The sequence below is a fragment of the Papio anubis genome, chromosome 10 (genome assembly GCF_008728515.1).
Source record: "Papio anubis isolate 15944 chromosome 10, Panubis1.0, whole genome shotgun sequence".
NCBI lineage: Eukaryota > Metazoa > Chordata > Mammalia > Primates > Cercopithecidae > Papio > Papio anubis.
Genome location: NC_044985.1, coordinates 93,635,688 through 93,662,362, shown reverse-complemented (window position 1 = coordinate 93,662,362; position 26,675 = coordinate 93,635,688). Strand labels below are relative to the sequence as shown.

General features: G+C 37.1%; 1 protein-coding gene across 15 annotated transcripts in view; it reads right to left on the bottom strand.

Moving 5' to 3' along the window:
• The window catches only part of UNC80 (unc-80 homolog, NALCN channel complex subunit), a 228,096-nt gene that overhangs the window by 117,799 nt on the left and 83,622 nt on the right, over positions 1–26,675 (bottom strand). For all 15 annotated transcript variants that reach the window (XM_031651893.1, XM_021923937.2, XM_021923939.2 and 12 more), the window contains exon 23: positions 3,859–4,071. In XM_031651893.1, coding sequence (XP_031507753.1) covers positions 3,859–4,071 — 213 coding nt within the window. The remainder of the gene's footprint in view (positions 1–3,858; positions 4,072–26,675) is intronic.

Sequence of the window (26,675 nt, the reverse complement as noted above, 5' to 3'; positions counted from 1 at the left end):
ATTCTAAAATTTTAGCTGCTAACTGGGTAAGTTTTAAGCAAACAAAACAAATTGTAAAAACAAAACCACCACCACACCAAAATGCCTTATCCTGGTGCTGCTATTTTGGAGATCCTCTGTTAAGGAGGAGACATGCAATTATGAGTCTGGAATGGAGCCAACAAACTAAATAGTGAGACTCAAAGGGGAAAAATGTCTACATTGACCATTCCAGGATGTTGTAACTAAGCAACTTAAATTAAATCCACAGTTTATAAAGCTTAAAGGGCTGCTCAAAAAATGAACTTGTCTGGTATAATACTGTATGTCTAAATAATAATTTATATCTCTATTTCTCATCCAAAGCTAGAATAATGCCTCAGGGCTATGTTTTTTCGTCTCTTCCTTCATTCATCAAATATTTATTAAGTGAGGTAATTTGTTAGGTATTAAATACAACATAAAGTTGAGTAAGTTGTTAGAGTACATTAGTACCTTTGTTTAATGTGCCCTGGTAAATTATAAGCCCACATAAGAAAGATTCCTATTTGGCAAATAGGAAGGCTAGAAGGGCTGGGAGGTTTGCCCAAGGTCGCTCAGCAGGATTCAAACATAGGATGTCTGACTATCTATGCCTGTGTTCTTTCTTTCTTTCTCTCAATGAGCTTACAGTCTATTGAGGGATGTAATAACATAACAAAACAACTAATTAAGTGGCTAAAGAGACTGGAAACACTTTATTAGCTCATAAGATAGAATAAATTCATTTCAGAGAGGGAGAGGGTCGCGGAGCTGTGGGACTGGAAAACTACATTTTGGGTACAACATGCACTACTCGGGTGATGGATGCATTAAAATATCAGAATTCACCGCTGTAAAATTAATCCATCTATGTGGTCAAAACTGCTTGTACCCCAAAAGTCATTGAAATAAAAAAAATAAAGAAATAAAGATAAAATTTAGTTCAGAGAACCACAGAAAATCTCACAGAAGGTCTCAAAGTTTGTAGACTTTGATAAATTGGTGTTTTGACTGATGGAGAATGGGGAGAGTAGACATTCGAGGAGACGGTCCTGAAAGATTTATGTTCATGGAAATGCACCATGTGCTCAGAGACTGCCAGAGGGGCCACTGAATTGAAGTTCAATTTTGAAGGAGGAAATAATGTACAGGAAGGCTGAAAAGGTAGATTTGGATCAGATCCTACAGTTCTTGAAGTTGAACTTCATTTTACATTCTTGAGAAGGATGAAAGGTAGTTTCTGAGTGGGGGAAGTAACCTGATCTCTCATTCCAGGGACATTGTACTAGCTGCCCAGGAATGCTGAGACAAGTATGGACTCTGCTTTCAAAAATTCATGTCAGAACCTATTATTATTGAACATATAGTAGGAGGAAAGTATTTAAATACATATTCTTTGGGTACATTGACTCATTTGAGTTCATCACCCATAATCTTGGAATGGTTTGAGTGAAGGTCATGGAGAGGGCAGTGATGCCAGGCTAAGCAGTTTGGGTTTTATTCTGAGGGAAAAGGAGGGCCACTGAAAGCATTTTAAGTGAATCAGAAACACACTGTAATTTGCATTGTAGCCTAATCACTCTGTGAGCAGTTTGGAGAATGAATTAGAGGCGGCAAGTCTGGAGGCTGGGAGATCAGAATGAATGTCATATCTTGGGTGGGCTGGGCTATAGGAAGAACTTTTCACTGAGATTGTGTAGGATGCATTAAATGAGAGGAGACTGTGAGGAGAAGACCAAATAGGAAAAAGTTTAATCATCCAGATGAGAAGTCATGGAATCTGACCTAAGGGGCTTCAGTGACACGGAAGAGGTGGGATCAATAGGGGAGGAGATGGGGATATGCTCAAAGGTTGGCATCTCAGATGACGGTGGTGTCAATAAGAATAGAAAGCTCAGAAGGGTTGTAGGTGGCAATGTGTTTACTTGAGGAGAAGGGTTTTATTTTGGAAGATTGAGTTCTAGTATATTAACTGAATGTTTCCAAAGTGCAGCTGGCAATGTGGGCCTGGGATCTGAAAATTGCTATGGTTAGGGAAGTCTGTACTTACGGGTTATAGTTGGAAATATAAAAATAAATGTAACCCTAAAGTAAGTTATATAGGAAGAAATTAAGAGAAATCCTGGAGAATATCTGTTTATGAGGAGGGAGGAGACAGAGGACTAGGAAAGGACACAGAGAATTAGGCACAGAGATGCAAGGAAACTCTGGAGCATAATGGTTTCAAAAAGACAAAGGTATGTGCAGTTGGCAGTGTCAAATGCTGCAAGAAAGTCAGAAGACACTTCTCCTGAAAACACCTGTTTGTGAAATCTCTCGGTCACAATCTCCCTATAAACCTGAAACTCTCAAATGCGCAGCACTTCATGGTTTTCCCCTCCTGAAGGAAGCCAATGGGATTATCAATTGTGACTGTTGTTTCAGAGAAGCCTTTCAATAAGACCTTCCTTGAATGAGATAGGTAATAAATGAGGGGCTGAAACATCTCTCCACATTAAAGAGATTATTGGTGTCTCTATGTATCTCATGATATGCATTTCATTGACACTGCTTGACTTGTATAAACTCTTGTGTTGTTAAAACCAAATATAATTAAATGCAGGATAAGTACAATGGAATCACATAATAACTTAGCTCAATTATTTACAAAAACAGATATTACATAGGAGAAACTGTGTCTTCTCATATATATAATGTGCAATAGAAGCCTGAAAAGGGCAGTGCTAAGTCTTGATCATCGACATTAGCATTAATAAAGTGTTCTACTCCATCGTATCATATGTACATATAAATACACACACACACACATATACACACACACACACTCATGTATCCTTTTAAACAGGATGTCTTTATATAGAAAATTAAACAGGATGTCTTTATAAGAAAATCCAAAGAACAGCAAATGAAGTAAAGACTGATACACTTGTAGAAAGACTGCACATATACTGAATACAATTCATGCCTTTTGAATAACTCAGGCACTTCACAAAAAAGATGTGGGTAAAACTGGAGGAAGAATACCCTTAGTTGGTAAGCACACTGGTAGACACATTCAGCTGAATTATTAACAGAAATTATAATAGTTATTCCAAGTAATCTTTAAGAAAAGAGGAATATATGGAACCTCTTTATGTGTGTTTATGTTCAGCTCTGTCTAAAATTAACAGAAACAACTTGGTCCTCTTGAATTTCTTTTTATTCTTCACCTTTTTTCCTTCTATGGTAAAGAAGTTGGAGTTATTTTAAGGGTCCATTTTGTTAGAATTCCTAAAGAAGTTTCATTCATTCACTTTTAAATTTATTCACTTACTCATATGCATACATACATATGTGTGTATGTGTGTGTGCAATTTCCAAAGGCTTTCAGGCAACTTAAAGGAGGCACATCAACAAAAGAGAAAATTTCATTAAGAAATTAGAAAAAATCATGTCCTACAAAACATAAATTAGAATAGAATCCAAAATAAGGGTGTATTTTACAATTATAACAACAACTATCAAAAAGACAATTCTTGATGAATACAGCAGTTAGAAGCAAGGCGTTGAAATCTAATCTGGGAGATGGAATATTGGTTCCTCTACTTACTATTAATATATATGCAAACTTTGGTAGGTCGCTTGACCTGTATAAACTTCAGTTTTCTTAACTGTGAAACAGAGAGAGTAATTTCTGACCTCATAGATTTATTGGGACGATTAAATGAGTTGTTTATTTTTCCCCCAAAGGGTTCCCTTCAGTACCTGGTACATATCAAACACTCAACAAATTGTCTTCAAAACCAACACAATCAATCAAAAAATGACTCCACTTCACTCAAGCATCCTAATTGTTATAGAAGAAAACCGAAAGCTCACGTCTCCCCATTGGTAGAAGAGCTTGGCCGCATTCCACTGCAGCTTCTGGTTTCGCTTGTTGCCCACAATGGGAGAGCGTCCCCGGGAAAGGCCTTTCTTGGTGATGTTCACATGGTGCCCTTTCATCCACTCTGGCCAGTTGCCACGATTGCAGCGGTGAACAAAACGAGCACATTCCAGGAACAAGGCTGCTCTGGCCACCACAGGTGCTTCCTGAGTAGAGTTGTTCAGGAAAGAATAATGTGGGATTAATGAACAATAACTTTAAATTGGTTTTAAAGGGAATGACTGTGTACTTTTAGTTTATTTTCCTCTTCATGTTTTGATTTAGTTTGACCATATTTCCTAGGGTTGTGTCTGTACAGCCAAGACAGTAGTGAGAAATCTGGAAAGTAAAATCCCCAAAGAAAATGTGGATCTTGAAGAATTAGACATTTTAAGTAGGTTTCTGTGTTGCTTTCTCCTTCTTCTCAAGAATCTCAAGTAATTACATGTCTCCAACTTTGTATATTTAAGGGTGGCAGCGATTTGAGTGTAGAGTGAAAGAGCTTTTAGTGAGGTCTTAAATATGAATCTTTTTTTGAACCCTAAAATTTTACATGAAGCAAACAAATATTCCATTTCTAGAATTAGTCTTATTTTAACCAAGAGCATCAGAAGTAATTTTGTACCAGCAATAGTCTTTTGTCTATAATCATCCATATGTTCCAAAGAGGTAAAATTGCTTCTGCACATTTTGGCTATTAAAAAAAGGGAGTTCAAGACCAGCCTGGCCAACATGATGAAACCTCATCTCTACTAAAAATACAAAAAATTAGCCAGGCGTGGTGGAGTGCACCTGTAGTCCCAGCTACTCAGGAGGCTGAGGCTTGAACCCGGGAGGTGGAAGTTGCGGTTAGCCAAGATCATGCCACTGCACTCCAGCCTGGTAGACAGAGTGAGGCTCCATCTCAAAAAACAAAAAAGAAAAGGAAGCTCAATCTTGTTGAGTTAGTCTTTTTTTTTTTTCTTTTGTCATAAATAACTGACTGGATTATACTTAAATAGGCATGGTTTTCATTGAAAATATTTGATAAAGAGGAGATTAATTGATAAATGATACAGCATTTTTTCAGAAAAATATCACTCCACCTTGTCTTGTCACGATGTGCTTGGAAAAAAAAAGGAAAAAAGAAGAAACATCTTTTAGTTGATATCCAGAATCTGGTAAGAATCAAATACTCTACTGAAATCTTTGAAAGTTTTTTTTTTTAAAGTTAAGGAAAGAAGTAATGAGAAGTTTTCCATAGAAGGTCAATAGATCATAAGAAAATATGTATCAACTATTTATTCATGTGTATTTTGACTTGTGTCAGTTTTTTAAAAAATATATCACAATATTATTTATCGTTTTAGGGTTACTCAGTAACCACAGATTTTCAAACTGAAATAATTTTTAATAACCATTGTAAGCAATGTATCAATCCATAAAGTTAAAATAGAGGCTAATATAGAGTGTCAATTACATGTCAGTTAACTTTTAGAATTATAATATATAACATCCCTGTGATCTATAAATAATGTCCCTCATTTAAGATTTTTTAAAATGAGGTATAATTTTTCACTATCATATAGCATGAAAGGGGTGAATATAGGAACACAGGATTCAACCCAAGTCTCACTGATGCCAGTCCTATGCCAGTTTCTCTTTGGCATTTACATTGTTTTAATTTATACTCCCATAAATCTTAGTAAAAGATAATTTCTAGAGTGCAAGTAGAAATTAACTATTAATATTTAAAGTGGGACATTAGTTCCATGTATTATTGTTTTCTAAAACATAAATATATAAACATATCATTTCCCCATTTGAGATCTATTACAGGCTCCATACTCAACCATAAAACAAAGATATCCAAGCTTTGTGATTTGGGTCATCTCCTTTTCTATGCCCATCCCAAGTGCTTTATGATCCAATTATTCAACTTAGTTGCTGTCTCCCAGATATGACATCTTCTACCATTCCATATGTTGTCTCATGGCTTGCAGAGCCTTGAAACTCCTTTTCTACCCAGAAAATTCCCATTTTTAAGATTCAGGATTCAGTTAGTTACCTCCTCTGAGAAGCCTTCTTAAATCCCTTCCCTGGTCAGGCAGAGCTGGTTACTTTACATTTTTGGGTACCAAAGTATCCCAAACACACTGGATGATTCAAGTAAGTTAGTTCCTTAAGCCTTTCTTCATTGTATATGTCTTAAATGCAGCCATCAAAAATTACAATGAAAATATATTTATGTAGGTACTTAATTTTACAAAGAATATTATGTATTACCACAACATGAAAAATTAACCTATGTGAAAGACAGAATGCAAGATGAACACTAATGGTGAGAATTTATCCTTAACAAAAGCTGGATACTAATGATGAGAGTCTATCTCATCAACTGCATGGGATCAAGACTAGGAAGCAGGTCACAGGGATAGAAAAACTTGAGATTGCAAGGAGTCAGATGACCTTCTGCATTTCCAATAGTATTGCAGTGCCATACCATATAGACTAAATATCTATATTCTTTCTTGTATTAAGTATTCATTTCACTAAACAGTTCAGATATGCAAATCTGTGTCTGGAAAAGGTTGGAACATTTGTCTCTAAAACAGAATGTCAGTTTAGAGGTCAGGCAAGTGATGCAAATTTATTCTTAGCCTGTCACAATATGACACATTCCCAATATAAAGCAATGTGGATTCAAAGCTTAATGACAGGAAGACATAAGTAACACTGCTGAAATAGCATTATATTGTGAACCCTGGCTCCTTCAGGATTAACAAGGGTGAAACTTAACGTGGACCACATGTATGGGGTAGAGGATCATTTTATTGCCTCTAAGTGTTAGATGGCAACTGAGAGGATTAACAATAGATGAATGAACAATCTAAATAGTGATATGTGAGGCTTCCTATATAGATTAGTTTGCCTACTTTAGATAAAATAATTCTTAAAAAATATTACTTAAAAATTATTTTAGCTGCTTAAGAAGCCCAAGGCATTTTTGAATCTAAACCAACTTCATTTCTCCTGCTCTCAAAAACTTCTCATGATAAAACTGAGATATTATGAGTTACAGGCTGTGGGAAATTCGAATCCAAGTTTGGAAATGAAATTGATATCAATATAAAAATAATTCTCATTAACTATATGGTAAAATATTAAGGGGGAGGTTGGTTATTGTCTGATGAATTTTATGCATGTAAATAGCCAAATCCATTAATGTTTGGAAATGTCACTGTTTGCACTAAGGAAGATGACATAGAGTCATTCAAATATTGCCTTTTTATTATAATCATTATTAGCCTAGTGGATGATGTCAGTCTTAGAAATTCTATATTCAAGATGGCAGTAAATAATACTAATTTATGGGGTATTTTAGTATATATATTACTATACTGAAAATTGAGGGTGATGCTAAGGTTCAAAGCCAAGGGTACTGATGTCCAAGATCATTAGTCAGCAGCAGCTAATTAAGTTTGCTGAGTTTGCAATGTGTGTGCAACAGCATTCAAGGAATTCTGGTGTGAGTGTGGCTATGTGGAATCGTTTTCATTCAGTTCCTTTTAAAATGTAGTTTAGAAAGTATTGATTTCAGGGGCAGGGTTATGGAATACCTTGGACAAAGGATTCCTCCTGAGCATAAAGGAAAGTCAATTTTCCCTCTTTTGATGGAGCTTACCTCTTATGGCTCAGTGCAATCTGAAGAAGCAGCAAAAGATGGAGGCATGACATAATGGATAGGGATGGATTCACATCACAGAGAAAAACAGCACAAATGGAGAAAAATGAATCGGAAGAATGCTGCATAGCTGAAAAGAACCACAGAGTATCAGAGGCACAGTTACAGGTGAACATCTAAACAAAATTTGACACCATTGGGATACCATAGAGAATTTGCTGGTGGTCCTAAAAGAAAAGTAAGCCTATTTAAATTTCTTCTTTCTTATTAACATGTCTGCCCAGATCCCTTTTTATGCTCCATAATGTCACAGAGAGGCTTCTATTCCATTATATTATAACTTTGTAGTTTCCAGACAAGCAAGAATCGATTTTAACTAAGAAGGCAAAATATTAGATTGAACCTATGAAATTTCTAAATTTGAAGGTCAGAAATAGTCATATCAGCAATTTCATATAGTTCAATCTTGTATGAGGTGTTCTCTGCATGGGTTACAGGCTTGTCCAGTTGAAATTACAAAAAGTTAATGAATGTCAATGCACAGCATGGGGGGTCTCTAACAGTCTACAGCTAGAAAACGTCAGGAGTCTGGCTACTTTCCTCGACTTCTTTGCCTTTTTTTTTCCTTGAATTTTATAAGATCATTATGTATATTGAATACTTCCTTTATGAAAGTGAGGCAGAGAATTGAGACACTAATTTCGACAGCTGTGCTTTATTTTGCCTGGGGACCTAAAAAATATTGTTGCCAAGATATGATGGTTAATTGAAGCTTATAATTGCAATACATTCCTTTCCCTGGAGAACTATATCTAAGCTTATGATGTGCAAAGAAACCTTGACTGATCCTGAAAACTCATATAACACTGGATAGAAACTGTTTTTAAAGACTAAATAGTTTACGTGGGTCCCTAGGGAATTACATATTTTTTTTATTGCCTTATAAAATAAAATATAAAGCTGTTGCTGGTGCAGGATACCTGTTTATCTACAACCAATGGGAATAAGCAGTTATTTTGGGTCTCAGTAAGCATTGGAAAGTTCTTTACTAGGGGACATATACTTCTGAGTCAGTATTTATTACTTAGTTTGCATTGAATTCTCTGCCTGACTTGGATCAATAAATAACTGACTCGCTAGCTAACAGGCTGCCTCCTTCCCTGCCCATTTCTACAGTAGCTGTGGGTAGGCCGAAGATCAACATTATAGGTTAGCACAAGGTCTGGAAGGCTAGTCATTTTAGCACTTACTCAGATCATGCTAATATTCTGGGTATTTTAAAAACCAAATGAGGACTTCTGTTTCTGACAATATGATGAATTAAGAGTGAAGAATTCATTTGATTTAGAACACCTGAAATGGTGGGTAAAATATCAAAAAATGTCTATTTTTATTTTGCTTTTATTTCTAAAGTGAGATTGAAGATAACTGGAAAGTAGAAATTACAAGAAAGTGCAATTCTGGAGGTGGGAGTAGGGATAAACTAGATAGAAATATTTGTCCTGAAGGTTTCTGCTGACTGTAGAGAGACCAGATGGGTTTCCAATGGGCCACAAGTTAAAAATTGGCACAAGTGGGTTGGTGGTCAGATCATATACTCATCTGACATAAAGCCAGGATCCACCCGCAGTGGATGAATAAGAAAAAAATCTGCCCCAAAGAAGTTGGTTTGCCTGACAAGGTTTGGCTCTGGGTAGGACAGAGGAGGGGAATAAAAGGAAAAAGTATTTTATGAGAATGCTTAACAAAATCCCACATTCTCGTACAAGTTTGGTGAACCGGAATGGGCTAATTCCATGCCCCCCAACCCCCAAAAATAATTTTTAAAAATGTTCTTAGATTGATAATGTTTCCAGGTGTCTGATTCATAAAACAAGTTCTTAGAGATCTACAAAGAGACTTAGACTCCCAAACAATAATAGTGGGAGACTTTAACACAACACTGTCAATATTAGACAGATCAATGAGACAGAAAATTAACAAGGATATTCAGGACTTGAACTCAGGTCTGGACCAAGCAGACCTAATAGACATCTACAGAACTCTCCATCCCAAATTAACAGAATATACATTCTTCTCAGCACCACACAGCAAGAGTTTCTTTGAAACCAACAAGAACAAAGAGATGATGTACCAGAATCTCTGGGACACAGCTAAAGCAGTGTTAAGAGGGAAATTTATAGCACTAAATGCCTACATCAGAAAGCTAGGAAGATCTCAAATCAACACTTTAACATCACAATTAAAAGAGTTAGAGAGACAAGAAGAAATTAATCCAAAAGTTAGGAGAAGACAAGAAATAAGTAAGAACAGAGAAGAATTGAAGGAGATAAAGACACGAAAAATGCTCCAAAAAAATCAATGAATCCAGGAGCTGGTGTTTTGAAAAAATAAGCAAAATAGACCACTGGCTAGACTAATAAAGAAGAAGAAGACAGAAGAATCAAATAGACACAATAAAAAATGATAAAGGGGATATCACCACTGACCCTACAGAAATACAAACTACCATCAGAGAATACTATAAACCCCTCCATGCAAATAAACTAGAAAATCTAGAAGAAACAGATACATTCCTGGATGTACACGCCCTCCCAAGACTAAACCAGGAAGAAGTTGAATCCCTGTATAGAATGATAACAAGTTCTGAAATTGCGGCAGTATTAATAGCCTACCAACCAAAAAAAGCCCAGGACCAGTTGGATTCACAGCTGAATTCTACCAGAAATACAAAGAGGAGCTGGTACCATCTCTTCTGAAACTATTCCAAAAAACTGAGAAGGAGGGACTTCTCCCTAACTCATTTTATAAAGCCAGAATCATCCTGATACCAAAACCTGGAAGAGACAATATAAAAAGAATGTGCCTGATGAACATCAGTGCGAAAATCCTCAATAAAATACTAGCAAACCAAATCGAGCAGCACATCAAAAAACTTATCCATCACGATCAAGTCTGCTTCATCCCTGGGTTGCAAGGCTGGTTAAACATACACAAATCAATAAATGTAATCCATCACATAAGCAGAACCAAAGACCAAAACCACATGATTATCTCAATAGGTGCAGAAAAGGCCTTTGATAAAATTCATCATCCCTTTATGTTAGAAACTCTCAATAAACGAGGTATTGATGGAACATATCTCAAAATAATAAGAGCTATCGATGACAAACCCACAGCCAACGTCATATTTAATGGGCAAAAGCTGGAAGCATTCCCTTTGAAAACCAGTACAAGACAGGGATGCCCTCTCTCACCACTCCTGGCCAACACAGAAGTTCTGGCCAGGGCAATCAGGCAAATAAAGAAATAAGGGGTATTAAAATAGGAAAAGAGGAAGTCAACTTGTCTTTGTTTGACAACATGATTTTATATATAGAAAACACCATCAACTCAGCACCAAAACTCCTTAAACTGACAAGCTATTCCAGTTAAGTCTCAGGATAGAAAATCAATGTGCAAAAATCACAAACATTCCTTTACAGCAATGATAGACAAGCAAAGAGCCAAATCATGAATGAACTCCCATTCACAATCGTTACAAAGAGAATAAAATACCTAGGAATACAGCTAACAAGGGATGTGAAGAACCTCTTCAAGGAGAACTACAAACCACTGCTCAAGGAAGTAAGAAAGGACACAAACAAATGGAAAAACAGTCTATCCTCATGGACAGGAAGAATCAATGTCGTGAAAATGGCCATACTGACCAAAATGATTTATAGATTCAGTGCTATTCCCATCAAATGACCATTGACATTCTTCACAGAATTAGAAAAAACTATTCTAAATTTTATATGGAATCAAAGGAGACCCCATACAGCCAAGACAATCCTAAGCAAAAAGAACAAAACTGGAGGCATCATGCTACCTGACTTCAAACTACAAGGCTGACTGACTTCAAACTACAAAGCTACAATAACCAAAACAGCATGGTACTGGTACGAAAACAGACTTATAGACCAATGGAGCAGAACAGAGACCTCGGAAATAACAACACACATCTACAACCATATAATCTTCGACAAACCTGCTGAAAACAAGCAATAGGTAAAGGATTTCCTATTCAGTAAATGGTGCTGGGAAAACTGGCTAGCCATATGCAGAAAACTGAAACTGGACCCCTTCCTTACACCTTACACAAAAATTAACTCAAGATGGATTAAAGACTTAAATGTAAAACCCCAAACCATAAAAACTCTAGAAGAAAACCTAGGCAATACCATTCAGGACACAGGCTTCATGACAAAAAAATACTTCATGACAAAAATGCCAAAAGCAATTGCAACGAAAGCAAAAATCAACAAATGGGATCTAATTTAACTAAAGAGCTTCTGCACAGCAAAAGAAACTATCATGAGAGTGAACAAGCCACCTACAGAATGGGAGAAAACTTTTGCAATCTACTCAGTTGACAAAGGTCTAATTTCCAGAATTTACAAGGAACTTAAACAAATTTACAGGAAAAAAAACAACCCCATCAAAAAGTGAGAAAAGGATATGAACACTTCTCAAAAGGAGACACTGTACAGGCAACAAACATGAAATAAAGCTCAACATCACTGATCATCAGAGAAATGCAAATCAAAACCACAATGAGATACCATCTCATGCTGGTCAGAGTGGAGATTATTAAAAAGTCAGAAAACAATAGATGCTGGCAAGGCTGTGGAGAAATAGGAACACTTTTACACTATTGATGGGAATGTAAATTAGTTCAACCATTGTGGAAGACAGTATGGCGATTCCTCAAGGATCTAGAACCAGAAATGTCATTTGACCCAGGATTCACATTACTGGGTATATACCCAAAGGAATATAAATCATTCTACTATAAAGACACATGCACATGTATATTTATTGCAGCACTATTTACAATAGCAAAGACATGGAACCAACCCAAATGCCCATCACTGATAGATTGGATAAAGAAAATGTGGTACATATACACTACGGAATAGTATGTAGCCATAAAAAATGAGATAATGTACTTTGCAGGTATATGGATGAAGCTGGAAGCCATCATCCTCAGCAAACTAACACAGGAACAGATAATCAAACATTGCATGTTCTCACTTATAAGTGGGAGTTGAACAATGAAGACACATGGGCACAGAGAGGTAAGCAGCACACACCAGAGCCTGTTGGGGGATGGGGGGTGAGGGGAGGAAACTTAGAGGATGAGCCAATAGGTGCAGCAAACCACCATGGCACACATACACCTATGTAACACACCTGTATGTTCTGCACATGTATCCCTTTTTTTAAGAAAAAAATTTAAAAAAGAAATTTGTTGATTTTAGACTTTTAGTTAAATATGTATGTGATTTCTATAAACGCAAAAGGAATATAATAATCTACAAACTAGTAAAGGAAAATAACTTTTAAAATGTGAAACTATACCAAAGCAAGAGAAATAAACCCTAACACAATCTAAAAGAAGGCATGAAATTGAAACAAACACACACACACACACAATGAAATAACAAAAAGTACAATAAATAAGCAAAAATGACAGAAGTGAATCTAAATGTATCAGGAATCACAATCTGTACAAATAGACTAAATTTTCTAGAAAAAAAATTGTTTAAATGGTGAACAAAATTCAATATAAACTTTCTTTCTTTCTTTTTTGGAAACAGGGTTTCATTCTGTGGCCCAGATTGGAGTGCAGTTGTGTGATCTGGGCTCACTGCGACCTCTGTTTCCTGGGTTCAACTATTCTTGTGCCTCTGCCTCCCAAGAAGCTGGGATTACAGGCATGTGCCACCACACATGGCTAATTTTTGTAGTTTTAGTAGAGACGGGGTTTCGCCATGTTGGCCAGGCTTGTCTTGAACTCCTGATCTCAAGTGATCTGCCCACCTTGGCCTCCCAAAGTGCTGTGCTTACAGGTGTGAGCCACGATGCCGAGCCCAAATACTTCCTTTTAATAAGACATACACCTAAGTAACAAACAGAAAAGTTGGAAGTAAAGGATTGACAAAAAGACATGCCCAGCCAATACTAACCTAATGAAATTGTTGTAGCTATATTACCATTGTAGAAAAACATATCTTAAGGTAGAAAGTATTACTAAAAATCAGCATGCCACTTGATGATAATAAAAGGTTCAAATCATTAGAAACTTGTCATATTTCTAGATCTGTTTGCTTCCAGATAAATAAAACAAAAAATGTCATCACTGTAAATGTAAATGAATGCATTTGCCATCATTGTGAGGGATTTCAACACAACTAACAGTAATTGACAGATGAAACAGTGAGAAAACAATAAGGATATAGATTCAAATAACCCAATTAACAAGTTTGACCATATGTATATCAATCACTGTGTTCTACAACTGGAGAATACAAATTCTTTTTGACAACACATGGAACATTTATAAAAACTGATAATATTCTAGGTCATAAAGGAAGTCTAAATTAGTTCTAAAGAATCAATAACTTAGAAATTAATAACACAAATTGATTTCTAACAAAACCCTGGATTTTATAAATTAAAACACACACATATCTAGATACCTATGAGTCAAAAAATAATAATTAAAGAAATTAGAAAATACTTAAAAGTAAATTAAAACAAAAATACTGCTTATCAAAATTTATGGTATGCAGTTAAAGTAGTACTTAGAGGAAAATTAATAGCTAAGCTCTTAGTTTACAACAGAGAAAAGAATATCAATGAACTAAGTAATCAACTTAACCAAAGAATAATGCAATTAGCCCAAAGCATGAGAGAAAATAATAAAAATAAGAGCAATAAATTAGAGAACAAACATACAATAGAAAGACTAAAAAAGAATAATGAAAGACAAATGACTGGTACATCTTGTTAAAAAAACTGGAAACAATTTTAGAAATAAAAATAGATAACTACAGATACTGCAAGGATTAGAACTAATAAGAATGTATTCTAATTAAATTTATGCCAACAAACCTTAAAATATAGGTTAAATTGATAAACTACTGAAAAAATTAAAATTACTTAAACTGTCTCAGGAAGAAATAGAACTTTTGAATAATCATTTCAGATCTGAACTTCAATCATCTCTAAATATATCCGTGGACTCAAGGCAATTCCAAGAATAAATCAAAGGATTTTTCATGGACTCTGATAAGCTAATTATAAAATTCATGTGGAAGAACGAAGAGCCACGACTAGCCTAAGTGATGTTTTTAAGTGATGTTTAAAGTTCTAACATTAATACAGAGTAGGTTGACTCAGGATACATAGAAATGGAACAAAACAAAACCCAGGCCAGGTGCGATGCCTCATGCTTGTAATCCCAGAACTCTGGGGGGGCAAGGTGGATGGATCACCTAAGGTCAGGAGGAGTTCTAGACCAGCCTGACCAAGATGGTGAAACCCCGTCTCTACTAAAAATACAAAAATTAGCTGGGCGTGATGGTGGGTGCCTGCAGTCCCAGCTACTTGGGAGGCTGAGACAGGAGAATTACTTGAACCCAGGAGGTGGAGGTAGCAGTGAGCTGAGATCATGACACTGAACTCAAGCCTGGGCAACAGAGCAAGCCTCCATCTCAAAAACAAACAAACAAACAAACAAGAACAAACAAACAAACAAAAATCCCAGAATTACATCATGTTTGTAAGGACACTTGACATTTGATTAAGATGGAAATGCACATCTGAGAAGAATGCATTAACTAGTCAATATATTGTGCTAGGATAGTTATTTTTCCACAGGAATGAAAGAAAATAAAGAAAATGAATTCCTATCTTATACTATTCACATAGAACATTTTCATTAAAGGCTTAATTGTGAAAGTTAATCTTTAATACTTTTAGAGAAAAATATAAGAATGTCTTTGCTACCTTGGAATTTCAAGACAGAAGTGCTAGTCATGAAGGATAATTTTTATGAATTATATTAAATTAAAATTTCCCTTCATTAAAATATATGAAAAAAATTGAAGATGAAAACAAGCTGAACACTGGCAGATGATGCAATGCAAAGAAGAGAAAAAAGATTAAAATTGACATCACCTATAATCTTTTACAAATTAGCAATAAAAGATAAATAATCTTCCAATAAGAGAATGAACAAAAGACACAAATGAAATCTTTTACCAAAGCAGAAACAGAAATGGTAAATAAACTGATGACAAGACTTCTCAAGCTTTAGGTTAAAATATAGATTACAGGTTATTACTTTAAAGCACCACATTGTTAAAAATAAAAATATTGGGCAATACAGTGTTGGCAAGAATACAGAGAAACAGGAGTTTTCATTATACCGTTGGCACTTATTTGGAATTTTTGCAACTACTTTGAAATACAATTTGGTATCATATAGTAAAAGTGTGAGTCAATAATTTTACACATAGGTTTATTTAGGAAACTATATATGAATCGAGACCCATACACAAAAATATTTATAAAGATATTGCTAAAAAATTAGCCAGAATTTTGAAAAAATTAAAATGTCCACCTAACATAGAGTGGATATATAAATTGTGGTATGTTCAAACAAATGAATACCATTCATGAGTAAACATTAACATATTAACACTAAATGCATTGACAAGGAGGAACTCAAACATAATGTTAAACAAATAAGAAAACGGATAGCATGACTTCCTATAAATTAATTTCAAAACCAGACAAAACAAAGCAAAACAAAACAAAATAATATGTTCTCTAAAGACACATACCAATGTGATAAAATAAGTAAAGCACAAGAAAGATATTAAAATAAAGTTCAGAAGAAGAGCAGCTTCTCAGAGGTAAGGGTGTGTGATTAGGTAAGGGAACACAGAAACTGGAAATGTTTTATTTGTGTCATGGATATGTGACTTTTAGATTTTTTCCTTTAAATTCTATCTATTTATGATACATATTCATTTTGTTTTATTTTATTTTATTTTATTTTATTTTATTTTATAAGTTCTGGGGTACATGCCCAGGATGTACAGGTTTGTTACATAGGTAAACTTGTGCCATGGTGGTTTGCTACACCTATCAACTCATCACCTAGGTACTAAGTCCAGCATGCATTAGCTATTTGTCCTGATGCTCTCCCTTCCCCTGCCCTGCTAACCCTGCTGACAGGCCCCAGTATGTGTTGTTCCCACGAGTCCATGTGTACATATGTTCTCATTGTTCAGCTCCCACTTATGAGTGAGAACATGTGGTGTTTGGTTTTCTGTTCCTGCATTAGTTTGCTGAGGAAAATGGCTTCCAGCTCCATTCAAGTCCCTGCAAAAGACATGATCTCATTCCTTTTTATGGCTGCATAGTATTCTATGTTATATATGTACCACATTTTCTTTATCCAGTCTATTATTGATGGGCATTTGGGTTGATTCCATATCTTTGCTATTGTAAATAGTGCTGCAATAAACATACGTGTGCATGTGTTTTTATAGTAGAATGACATATAGTCCTTTGGGTATATACGCAGTAATGGGATTGCAGGGTCAAATGGTATTTCTGATTCTAGGTCTTTAAGGAATCACCACACTGTCTTCCACAATAGTTGAACTAATTTGCATTCCCACCAACAACGTAAAAGCATTCCTATTTCTCTGCAGCCTCACCAGCATCTGTTGTTTCTTGACTTTTTAATAATCACCATTTTGACTGGCGTGAGATGGTATCTCATTGTAGTTTTGATTTCTATTTCTCTGATGATCAGTGATGTTGAGTTTTTTTTCATATGTTTGTTGGCCACATAAATGTTTTATTTTTTTGTTTTGTTTTGTTTTGTTTTTTGAGACAGAGTCTCACCGTGTCACCCAGGCTGGAGTGCAGTGGAGCGATCTCAGCTCACTGCAAGCTCCGCCTCCTGGATTCGCACCATTCTGCTGCTTCAGCCTCCCAAGTAGCTAGGACCACACATGCCTGCCACCATGCCCTGCTAATTTTTTGTATTTTTTAGTAGAGACAGGGTTTCACCATGTTAGCCAGGATGGTCTCAATCTCCTGACCTCATGATCTGCCTACCTTGACCTCCCAAAGTGCTGGGATTATAGGCATGAGCCACTGCACCTGGCCTAAATGTTTTCTTTTGAGAAGAGTCCATTCATGTCCTTTGCCCACTTTTTAATGTTTTTTTTTTTCTTGTAAATTTGTTTAAGTTCCTTGTAGATTCTGGATATTAGACTTTTGTCATATGGATAGATTGCAAAAATTTTCTCCCGTTCGGTAGGTTGTCTGGTCATTCTGATGATAGTTTCTTTTGCTGTATATTCATTTTTAAAATCTGCACTCTCATGTCCATTGCAGCACCATTCGCAATAGCCAGGACATAGATTCAACCCAAGTATCGATCAACAGGTGAATGAATAAAGAAAATGCAGCACATACAGGCGGTTCCAAGATGGTCAAACAGCAACAGCTCCAGTCTACAACTCCCAGCGTGAGCAACGCAGAAGATGGGTGATTTCTGCATCTCCAACTGAGGTACCGGGTTCATCTCACTGGGGCATGTGGGACAGTGGGTGCCAAACAGTGGGTGCAGCCCACTGACCATGAGCCGAAGCAGGGCGAGGCATCGCCTCACCCGGGAAGCTCAAGTGGTCAGACAATTCCCTTTCCTAGCCAAGGGAAGCTGTGACACGACACCTGGAAAATTGGGTCACTCCCACCCTAATACTGCACTTTTCCAATGGTCTCAGCAAACAGCACAACAGGACATTATATCCTGCACCTGGCTCGGAGGGTCACATGGCCACAGAGCCTCACTCATTGATAGCACAGCAGTCTGAGACTGAACTGCAAGGGGGCAGTGAGGCTAGGGGAGGGGCGCTTGCCATTGCTGAGGCTTGAGTAGGTAAACAAAGAAGCCAGGAAGCTCGAACTGGGTGGAGCCCACCACAACTCAAGGAGGCCTGCCTGCCTCTGTAGACTCCACCTCTGGGGGCAGGGCATAGCCAAACAAAAGGCAGCAGAAACCTCTGCAGACTTAAATGTCCCTGTCTGACAGCTTTGAAGAGAGTAGTGGTTCTCCCAGCACGGAGTATGAGATCTGAGAATGGAAAGACTGCCTCCTCAAGTGGGTCCCTGACCCCCAAGTAGCCTAACTGGGAGGCACCCCCCAGTAGGGGCAGACTGACACCTCACATGGCTGGGTACCCCTATGAGATGAAGTTTCCAGAGGAATGATCAGGCAGCAACATTTGCTGTTCAGCAATATTCACTGTTCTGCAGCCTCTGCTGCTGATAACCAGGCAAACAGCGTCTGGAGTGGACCTCCAGTAAACTCCAACAGACCTGCAGCTGAGGGTCCTGACTGCTAGAAGGAAAACTAACAAGCAGAAAGGACATCCACACCAAAACCCCAACTGTACGTCACCATCATCAAAGACCAAAGGTAGATAAAACCACAAAGATGGGGAAAAAACAGAGCAGAAGAGCTGAAAATTCTAAAAATCAGAGTGCCTCTCCCCCTCCAAAGGAACGCAGCTCCTTGCCAGCAATGGAACAAAGCTGGATGGAGAATGACTTTGATGAGTTGAGAGAAGAAGGCTTCAGACAATCAAACTTCTCCGAGCTAAAGGAGGAAGTTCGAACCCACCGCAAAGAAGCTAAAAACCTTGAAAAAAGATTAGACAAACGGCTAACCAGAATAACCAGGGTAGAGAAGTCCTTAAATGACCTGAGGGAGCTGAAAACCATGGCATGAGAACTACGTGATGAATGCACAAGCTTCAGTAGCCGATTCGATCAACTGGAAGAAAGGGTATCAGTGATTGAAGATCAAATGAATGAAATGAAGCAAGAAGAGAAGTTTAGAGAAAAAAGAATAAAAAGAAATGAACAAAGCCTCCAAGAAATATGGGACTATGTGAAAAGACCAAATCTACGTCTGATTGGTGTACCTGAAAGTGATGGGGAGAATGGAACCAAGTTGGAAGACATTCTGCAGGATACTATGCAGGAGAACTTCCCCAATCTAGCAATGCAGGCCAGCATTCAAATTCAGGAAATACAGAGAATGCCACAAAGATAGTCCTTGAGAATAGCAACTCCAAGTCACATAATTATCAGATTCACGAAAGTTGAAATGAAGCAAAAATTGTTAAGGGCAGCCAGAGAGAGGTTGGGTTGCACATAAAGGGAAGCCCATCAGACTAACAGTGGATCTCTCAGCAGAAACTCTACAAGTCAGAAGAGAGTGGGGGCCAATATTCAACATTCTTAAAGAAAAGAATTTTCAACCCAGAACTTCATATCAAGCTAAACTAAGCTTCATAAGTTAAGGAGAAATAAAATCCTTTACAGACAAGCAAATGCTGAGAGATTTTGTCATCACCAGGCCTGCCCTACAAGAGATCCTGAAGGAAGCACTAAACATGGAAAGGAACAACCGGTACCAGCCACTGCAAAAACATGCCAAATTGTAAAGACCATCGATATGAGGAAGAATCTGCATCAACTAACGAGAAAAATAACCAGCTAACATCATAATGACAGGATCATATTCACACATAAAAATATTAACCTTAAATGTAAATGGGCTAAATGCTCCAAATAAAAGACACAGACTGGCAAATTGGATACAGTCAAGACCCATCAGTGTGCTGTATTTAGGATACCCATCTCATGTGCAGAGACACGCAGAGGCTCAAAATAAAGGGATGGAGGAAGATCTACCAAGCAAATGGATAACAAAAAAAGGCAGGGGTTGCAATCCTAGTCTCTGATAAAACAGACTTTAAACCAACAAAATGGCTTTCTTTGTCAAAAGAGACAAAGAAGGCCATTACATAATGGTAAAGGGATCAATTCAACAAGAAGAGCTAACTATCCTAAATATATATGCACCCAATACAGGAGCATGGAGATTCATAAAGCAAGTCCTTAGAGACCTACAAAGAGACTTAGACTCCCACACAATAATGATGGGAGACTTTAACACCCCACTGTCAACATTAGACAGATCAACAAGACAGAAAGTTAACAAGGATATCCAGGAATTGAACTCAGCTCTGCACCAAGTGGACCTAATAGACATATACAGAACTCTCCACCCCAAATCAACAGAATATACTTTCTTCTCAGCACCACATCGCACTTATTCCAAAATTGACTACATAGGTGGAAGTAAAGCACTCCTCAGCAAATGTACAAGAACAGAAATTATAACAAACTATCTCTCAGACCACAGTGCAATCAAACTAGAACTCAGGATTAAGAAACTCAAAACCGCTCAACTACATGGAATCTGAACAACCTGCTCCTGAATGACTACTGGGTACATAACGAAATGAAAGCAGAAATAAACATGTTCTTTGAAACCAATGAGAACAAAGACACAACATAGCAGAATCTCTGGGACACATTTAAAGCAGTGTGTAGAGGGAAATTTATAGCACTAAATGCCCACAAGAGAAATCAGGAAAGATCTAAAATTGACACCCTATCATCACAATTAAAAGAACTAGAGAAGCAAGAGCAAACACATTCAAAAGCCAGCAGGAGGCAAGAAATAACTAAATCAGAGCAGAGCTGAAGGAGATAGAGACACAAAAATCCCTTCAAAAAATCAATGCACCCAGAAGCTGGTTTTTTGAAAAGATCAACAAAATTGATAGACCGCTAGCAAGGCTAATAAAGAAGAAAAGAGAGAAGAATCAGATAGATGCAATAAAAATGATAAAGGGGATATCACCACTGATCCCACAGAAATACAAACTACCATCAGAGAATACTATAAACACCTCTACGCAAATAAACTAGAAAATCTAGAAGAAACGGATAAATTCCTGGACGCATACTCCCTCCTAAGACTAAACCAGGAAGAAGTTGAATCCCTGAATAGACCAATAACAGGCTCTGAAATTGAGGCAATAATTAATAGCCTACCAACCAAAAAAAAAGTCCAGGACCAGACCAGCACTCACAGCTGAATTCTACCAGAGCTAAAAGGAGGAGCTGGAACCATTCCTTCTGAAACTATTCCAATCAATAGAAAAAGAGGGACTCCTCCCTAACTCATTTTACAAGGCCAGCATCATCCTGATATCAAAGCCTAGCAGAGAAACAACAAAAAAAGAGAATTTTAGACCAATATCCCTGATGAACATTGATGCAAAAATCCTCAGTAAAATACTGGCAAACCAAATCCAGCAGCACATCAAAAAGCTTATCCACCGTGACCAAGTGGGCTTCATCCCTGGGATGCAAGGCTGGTTCAACATGTGCAAATCAATAAATGCAATCCAGCATATAAACAGAAACAAAGACAAAAACCACATGATTATCTCAATAGATGCAGAAAAGGCCTTTGACAAAATTCAACAGCCCTTCATGCTAATAAATTAGGTATTGATGGGACGTATCTCAAAATAATAAGAGCTATTTATGGCAAACCCACAGCCAATATCACACTGATGGGGCAAAAACTGGAAGCATTCCCTTTGAAAACTGGCACAAGACAGGGATGCCCTCTCTCACCACTCCTATTCAACACAATCTTGGAATTTCTGGCCAGGGCAATCAGGCAAGAGAAAGAAATAAAGGGTATTCAATTAGGAAAAGAGGAAGTCAAATTGTCCCTGTTTGCAGACGACATGATTGTATATTTAGAAAACCCCACTGTCTCAGCCCAAAATCTCCTTAAGCTGATAAGCAACTTCAACAAAGTCTCAGGATACAAAATCAATGTGCAAAAATCACAAGCATTCTTATACACCAATAACAGACAGAGTGAACTCCCAGTCACAATTGCTTCAAAGAGAATAAAATACCTAGGAATCCAACTTAAAAGGGGTGTGAAGGACCTCTTCAGGGAGAACTACAAACCACTGCTCAATGAAATAAAATAAGACACGAACAAATGGAAGAACATTCCAATCATGGATGAGGAAGAATCAGTGCTCATTAGAAATGGCATACTGCCCAAGGTAATTTATGGGTCCAGTGACCACCCATCCCCATCAGCTACCAATGAGTTTGCTTCACAGATTGGAAAAACTTAGCTTTAAAGTTCATGGAACCAAAAGAGCCCACTTAGGGTCCGTCAACTCCTAAGCCAAAGAACCAGAAGCCTTCCAGGCATCAGCTATCTGGCTTCAAACTGCTATATAACAGAGCTACAGTAGCCAAGAACAGGTACTGGTGCCAAACCAGAGATAAAGATAAGTGGAACAGAGATAGAACCCTCAGAATAGAAAATACCACACATCTACAGCGATAGATCTTTGACAAACCTACAAACAAAAGAAACAAGAAATGAGGAAAAGAATTTCCCTATTTAATAAATGGCTTTCTAGGAAAGGCAAACGCCATATATAGAGAGCGGACCCTTCCTTACACATATACAAAAGTGAACACGAGATGGTTAAAGACTTAAATATTAGACCTCAAAACCATAAAACCCTAGAGAAAACCTAGAGTTTTCTTCTGGGACATAAACATGGGCAGGACTTCATGTCTAAAACCTACCAGCTGTGGCAACAAAAGCCAAAAGGTGAAACCGATAGGATCTAAATTAAAACTAAAAGGCTTCCTTTGGCAGAAAACTACCATCAGAGTGAACAGGCAACCTACAGAATGCAGAGTAAATTTTTGTAATCTACTCCCATCTGACTTGAGACTATTTTGGATTCTACAAGAACTCAAATTTACACGAAAAAAAAAAAAAAACCAACCCGTAAAGTAGGCAAAGGATGTAAGAACGGGCACTTCTCAAAGAGAACCAGATTATACAGCCAACAGACATGAAAAAATGCTTATCATCACTGGCCATCAGAAATGCAAATCAAAACCGTGGAATGCCATCATGCAGTTAGAGATGGCGATCACTTCAAGGTGGGAGGCAACGGGTGCTGGGAGGGATGTGAGTATGGAACACTTTGCACTGTTGGGACTGTAAACTAGTTGAAAAGCCATTGTAGGAGACAGTGTAAGCGATTCCCAAGGATCTAGGAGCCGATACCACCATTATTGTACGTCCCATTACTACAGGTATATACCCAAAAGTTATAAATCATGCTATAAAGACACATACGCATTATGTTTATGCGGCACTATTCCTAATAACAAAGACTTAGGATAGCCAAATGTCCATCAATGATAGACTAAGTTAAGAAGAAGCATGGCACATATACCATGGAATATAACAGTCATAAAAATGATGATTGTATCCTTGGGGATGGATGGCTTCAAACAAATAATTTCTCAGCAAACTATCGAAGGACAAAAACCGAGCTACATGTTCTCACTCATAGGTGGGAAATTGAGACAATGAGACACTTGGACACCAGGAGGAGGAAGACATCACACACCTGTAGGTAGGGGTGGGGGGAGGGAGGGATAGCGTTAGGAATGTACCTAATGCTCTTGACGGCGGGATTAATGGGTGCAGCCTGCAACATAGCACATGTATACATATGTAACAAACTACAGGATTTTGGCATGCTTGCCTGGAGACTTAAGAAGTATAGTAGAAATTATTTTATTTGTAAAATAAAGAAATGCGACTTTCAGCATTTGTACCCACTTTCGTTGAGATAATTGTCGTTTAGATTTTATTATTACCTAAATTAGCTTCTAATTTTCTTATGATTCAAAAGAGAATCATAAGAGTATTTTAACTCAGCCATTCCACATGTCTCCTTGAAAGGACCTAATTTGCACTGATTATTAAATATATCGGATGTTAAGCCCCAATATGAATTATACTTCATGCAGTAAGCCTGGAAGTAAGTGTGAATTAGGCCTATGGTAACTGAAGGGCTTTTCCTAGGAGAGTCCCAGTTTATGTCTGTTTTCCTCACATAATTATTGAAAACTCTTTCACTCTTGAAAGTGTCCTATTTTGAAAAAGAATTATATATTCACTTCTTCTAAAGCTGTCTATTTATGAGGCTAAACAATTTAACATTAGATTTCCTCCATTCATAGACTAGGGATAATTCTATGATTTTTTAAAAATTTTTATTATACTTTAAGTTCTAGGGTACATGTGCATAACGTGCAGGTTTGTTACATATGTATACTTGTGCCATGTTGGTGTGCTGCACCCATCCACTCGTCAGCACCCATCAACTCGTCATTTACATCAGGTATAACTCCCAGTGCAATCCCTCACCTCTCCCCCCTCCCCATGATAGGCCCCGGTGTGTGATGTTCCCCTTCCATGATCTTATGGATGGCCCTATATTTATGGAATTGTTCCTAAAGCAAACTGGCATTATTATTAGTGTTTTTCATGCTAATAAATTACCAGTAAATTAGAAATCACTGCTTGTGCATGTTACAAATTCACCTGGATAAATAAGGATAGACTATTTCACTTGAAAAATAAAGGAAATGGAAATACCTTTTGCTTGAACTGTTTAATTTTTCTTTTTCTTTTTGTTTTAGTTTTGTATTTGTAGATTATATAAACCTAGAGATGAAATGAATCCTTTCTAAAACATGTCTTTTAAAAGATGCCTTACAGTTGCATCTGCTAAATTAACCCTAAAGAGAAAGATTGTGAGGAAAAGCTGTGTTGGACTTAAAATTGAATCAATTATCCCTACATTTAGTGGTCATAGCAATAATAAAAGTAGGATTGTTTAGAACCAACAGAAAAACAGGTCAGCAAAACTTTGAACACTAACATTTCCAATATTTATTCCATCTAATAATACTTTTTAATTCTGAAGAAAATTACAATCTTAAAAAATCACATTTAAATTCTATTATTAAGGACATAAAACAATGAAACCATTGTAATATAAAAATTATGTCAAAATGCAAAAATTATATTTAAGCTGCACTTAAAAATAAATATAACAAAGCAAAACAATAAAAGAGAGGTTGGAGAAAATGCAGGATTGAAATATGATGATGAATTGAGCACATTTATTTTTCCCCTCCTCCTCCAAATTCTATTTGATGAAATGGCGGAATCTATAACTATGTTTCTATCTATCTCTATATATCTATATCTATCTGTATCTGTATCTGTGCCTATATCTAGATCCCCATCTGTACCTCATTTACATATCTACCTAGCATATCTACATCTGCGTTTATTTCTATGTTTATATCTATTTATATTATATACATATATCTAAATGAAACCACAATGCATGGGAAAACACATAAAACATACTTAAAAACTGAGGCATTCTTGCAAGATTGGAAGCAGGTGAATCAGATATTGGATGAAACCAAATACAGAGGAAACAAAAGCTAAAAATACCTTTAGCAGAAAACATCAGTGAAAGTTGGCATAACCCTGAGGAACTCCTAACCCATATCAATAGGTATGAGCAATTGCAGTTGTCACATCTGTACAAATGACAGTAAACACCAAATGCTACTTTGATTCAAGCACATACAACATGGAGCTGCATTACCTTCCTCTCAGTCTGTCAGAATTCACCAGCCCCTTTAGTTCCTTCACTTTCCATAGCTGAGAAACTGATTGTAAGTGTGTCCTTATTTGGGGTTCATCTCTTGGCTTAATCCTTTTGCTCTCATACCAACAAATAAGATAATGAATGTGAAGGTGCTTTATAAACCATCAAGCATAATGAAAACGTTACGATTATTATTCTCTACCAACACCTCTGCCAACCACCACCACCACCATCATCACCTATGCCTTTTATCCAACCAATCATGTCTACCCAGATTCTCTCTCTTTTTGCCTCATAATGGAAACTACTGAGCTCCTTTAACCCTTGATTGATTCTGACCTCTGGAATTTTGACCTCTGAATGCTACACACAGCTTGACCCTGACCTCGAATCAAAGACTGTCAGGTATGAAAGGAACTCCTACTACCCACATACTGCTTGATCCTCTTGTACATTCACCCCCACTGGATCCAGTCTAGTGACAAAGACCTCGGTATTTCCAGACGCAGGCTACTCAATCAGTGGACACATATGTTAATGAGAAAATGCCTCTTTACTTGATGGCTCAAAAGACACTGCTTATAAGCTCCAGCGCTCCTTCATTTTCTTTCTTACCATGAGACTTATGAGATCGAGAAGGCCCAGCAGGGCCAGAATAGCTTCCACAGGAAAAGAAGAAAGGAGAATCTAGCGGTGTGGTAATCATCTAGTTATAGCCTTATTTTGGTGAAGTTAAAAAGAAATTTAAGTTTTCTACATGATCCAGCCCAATTTAATGGTAGGA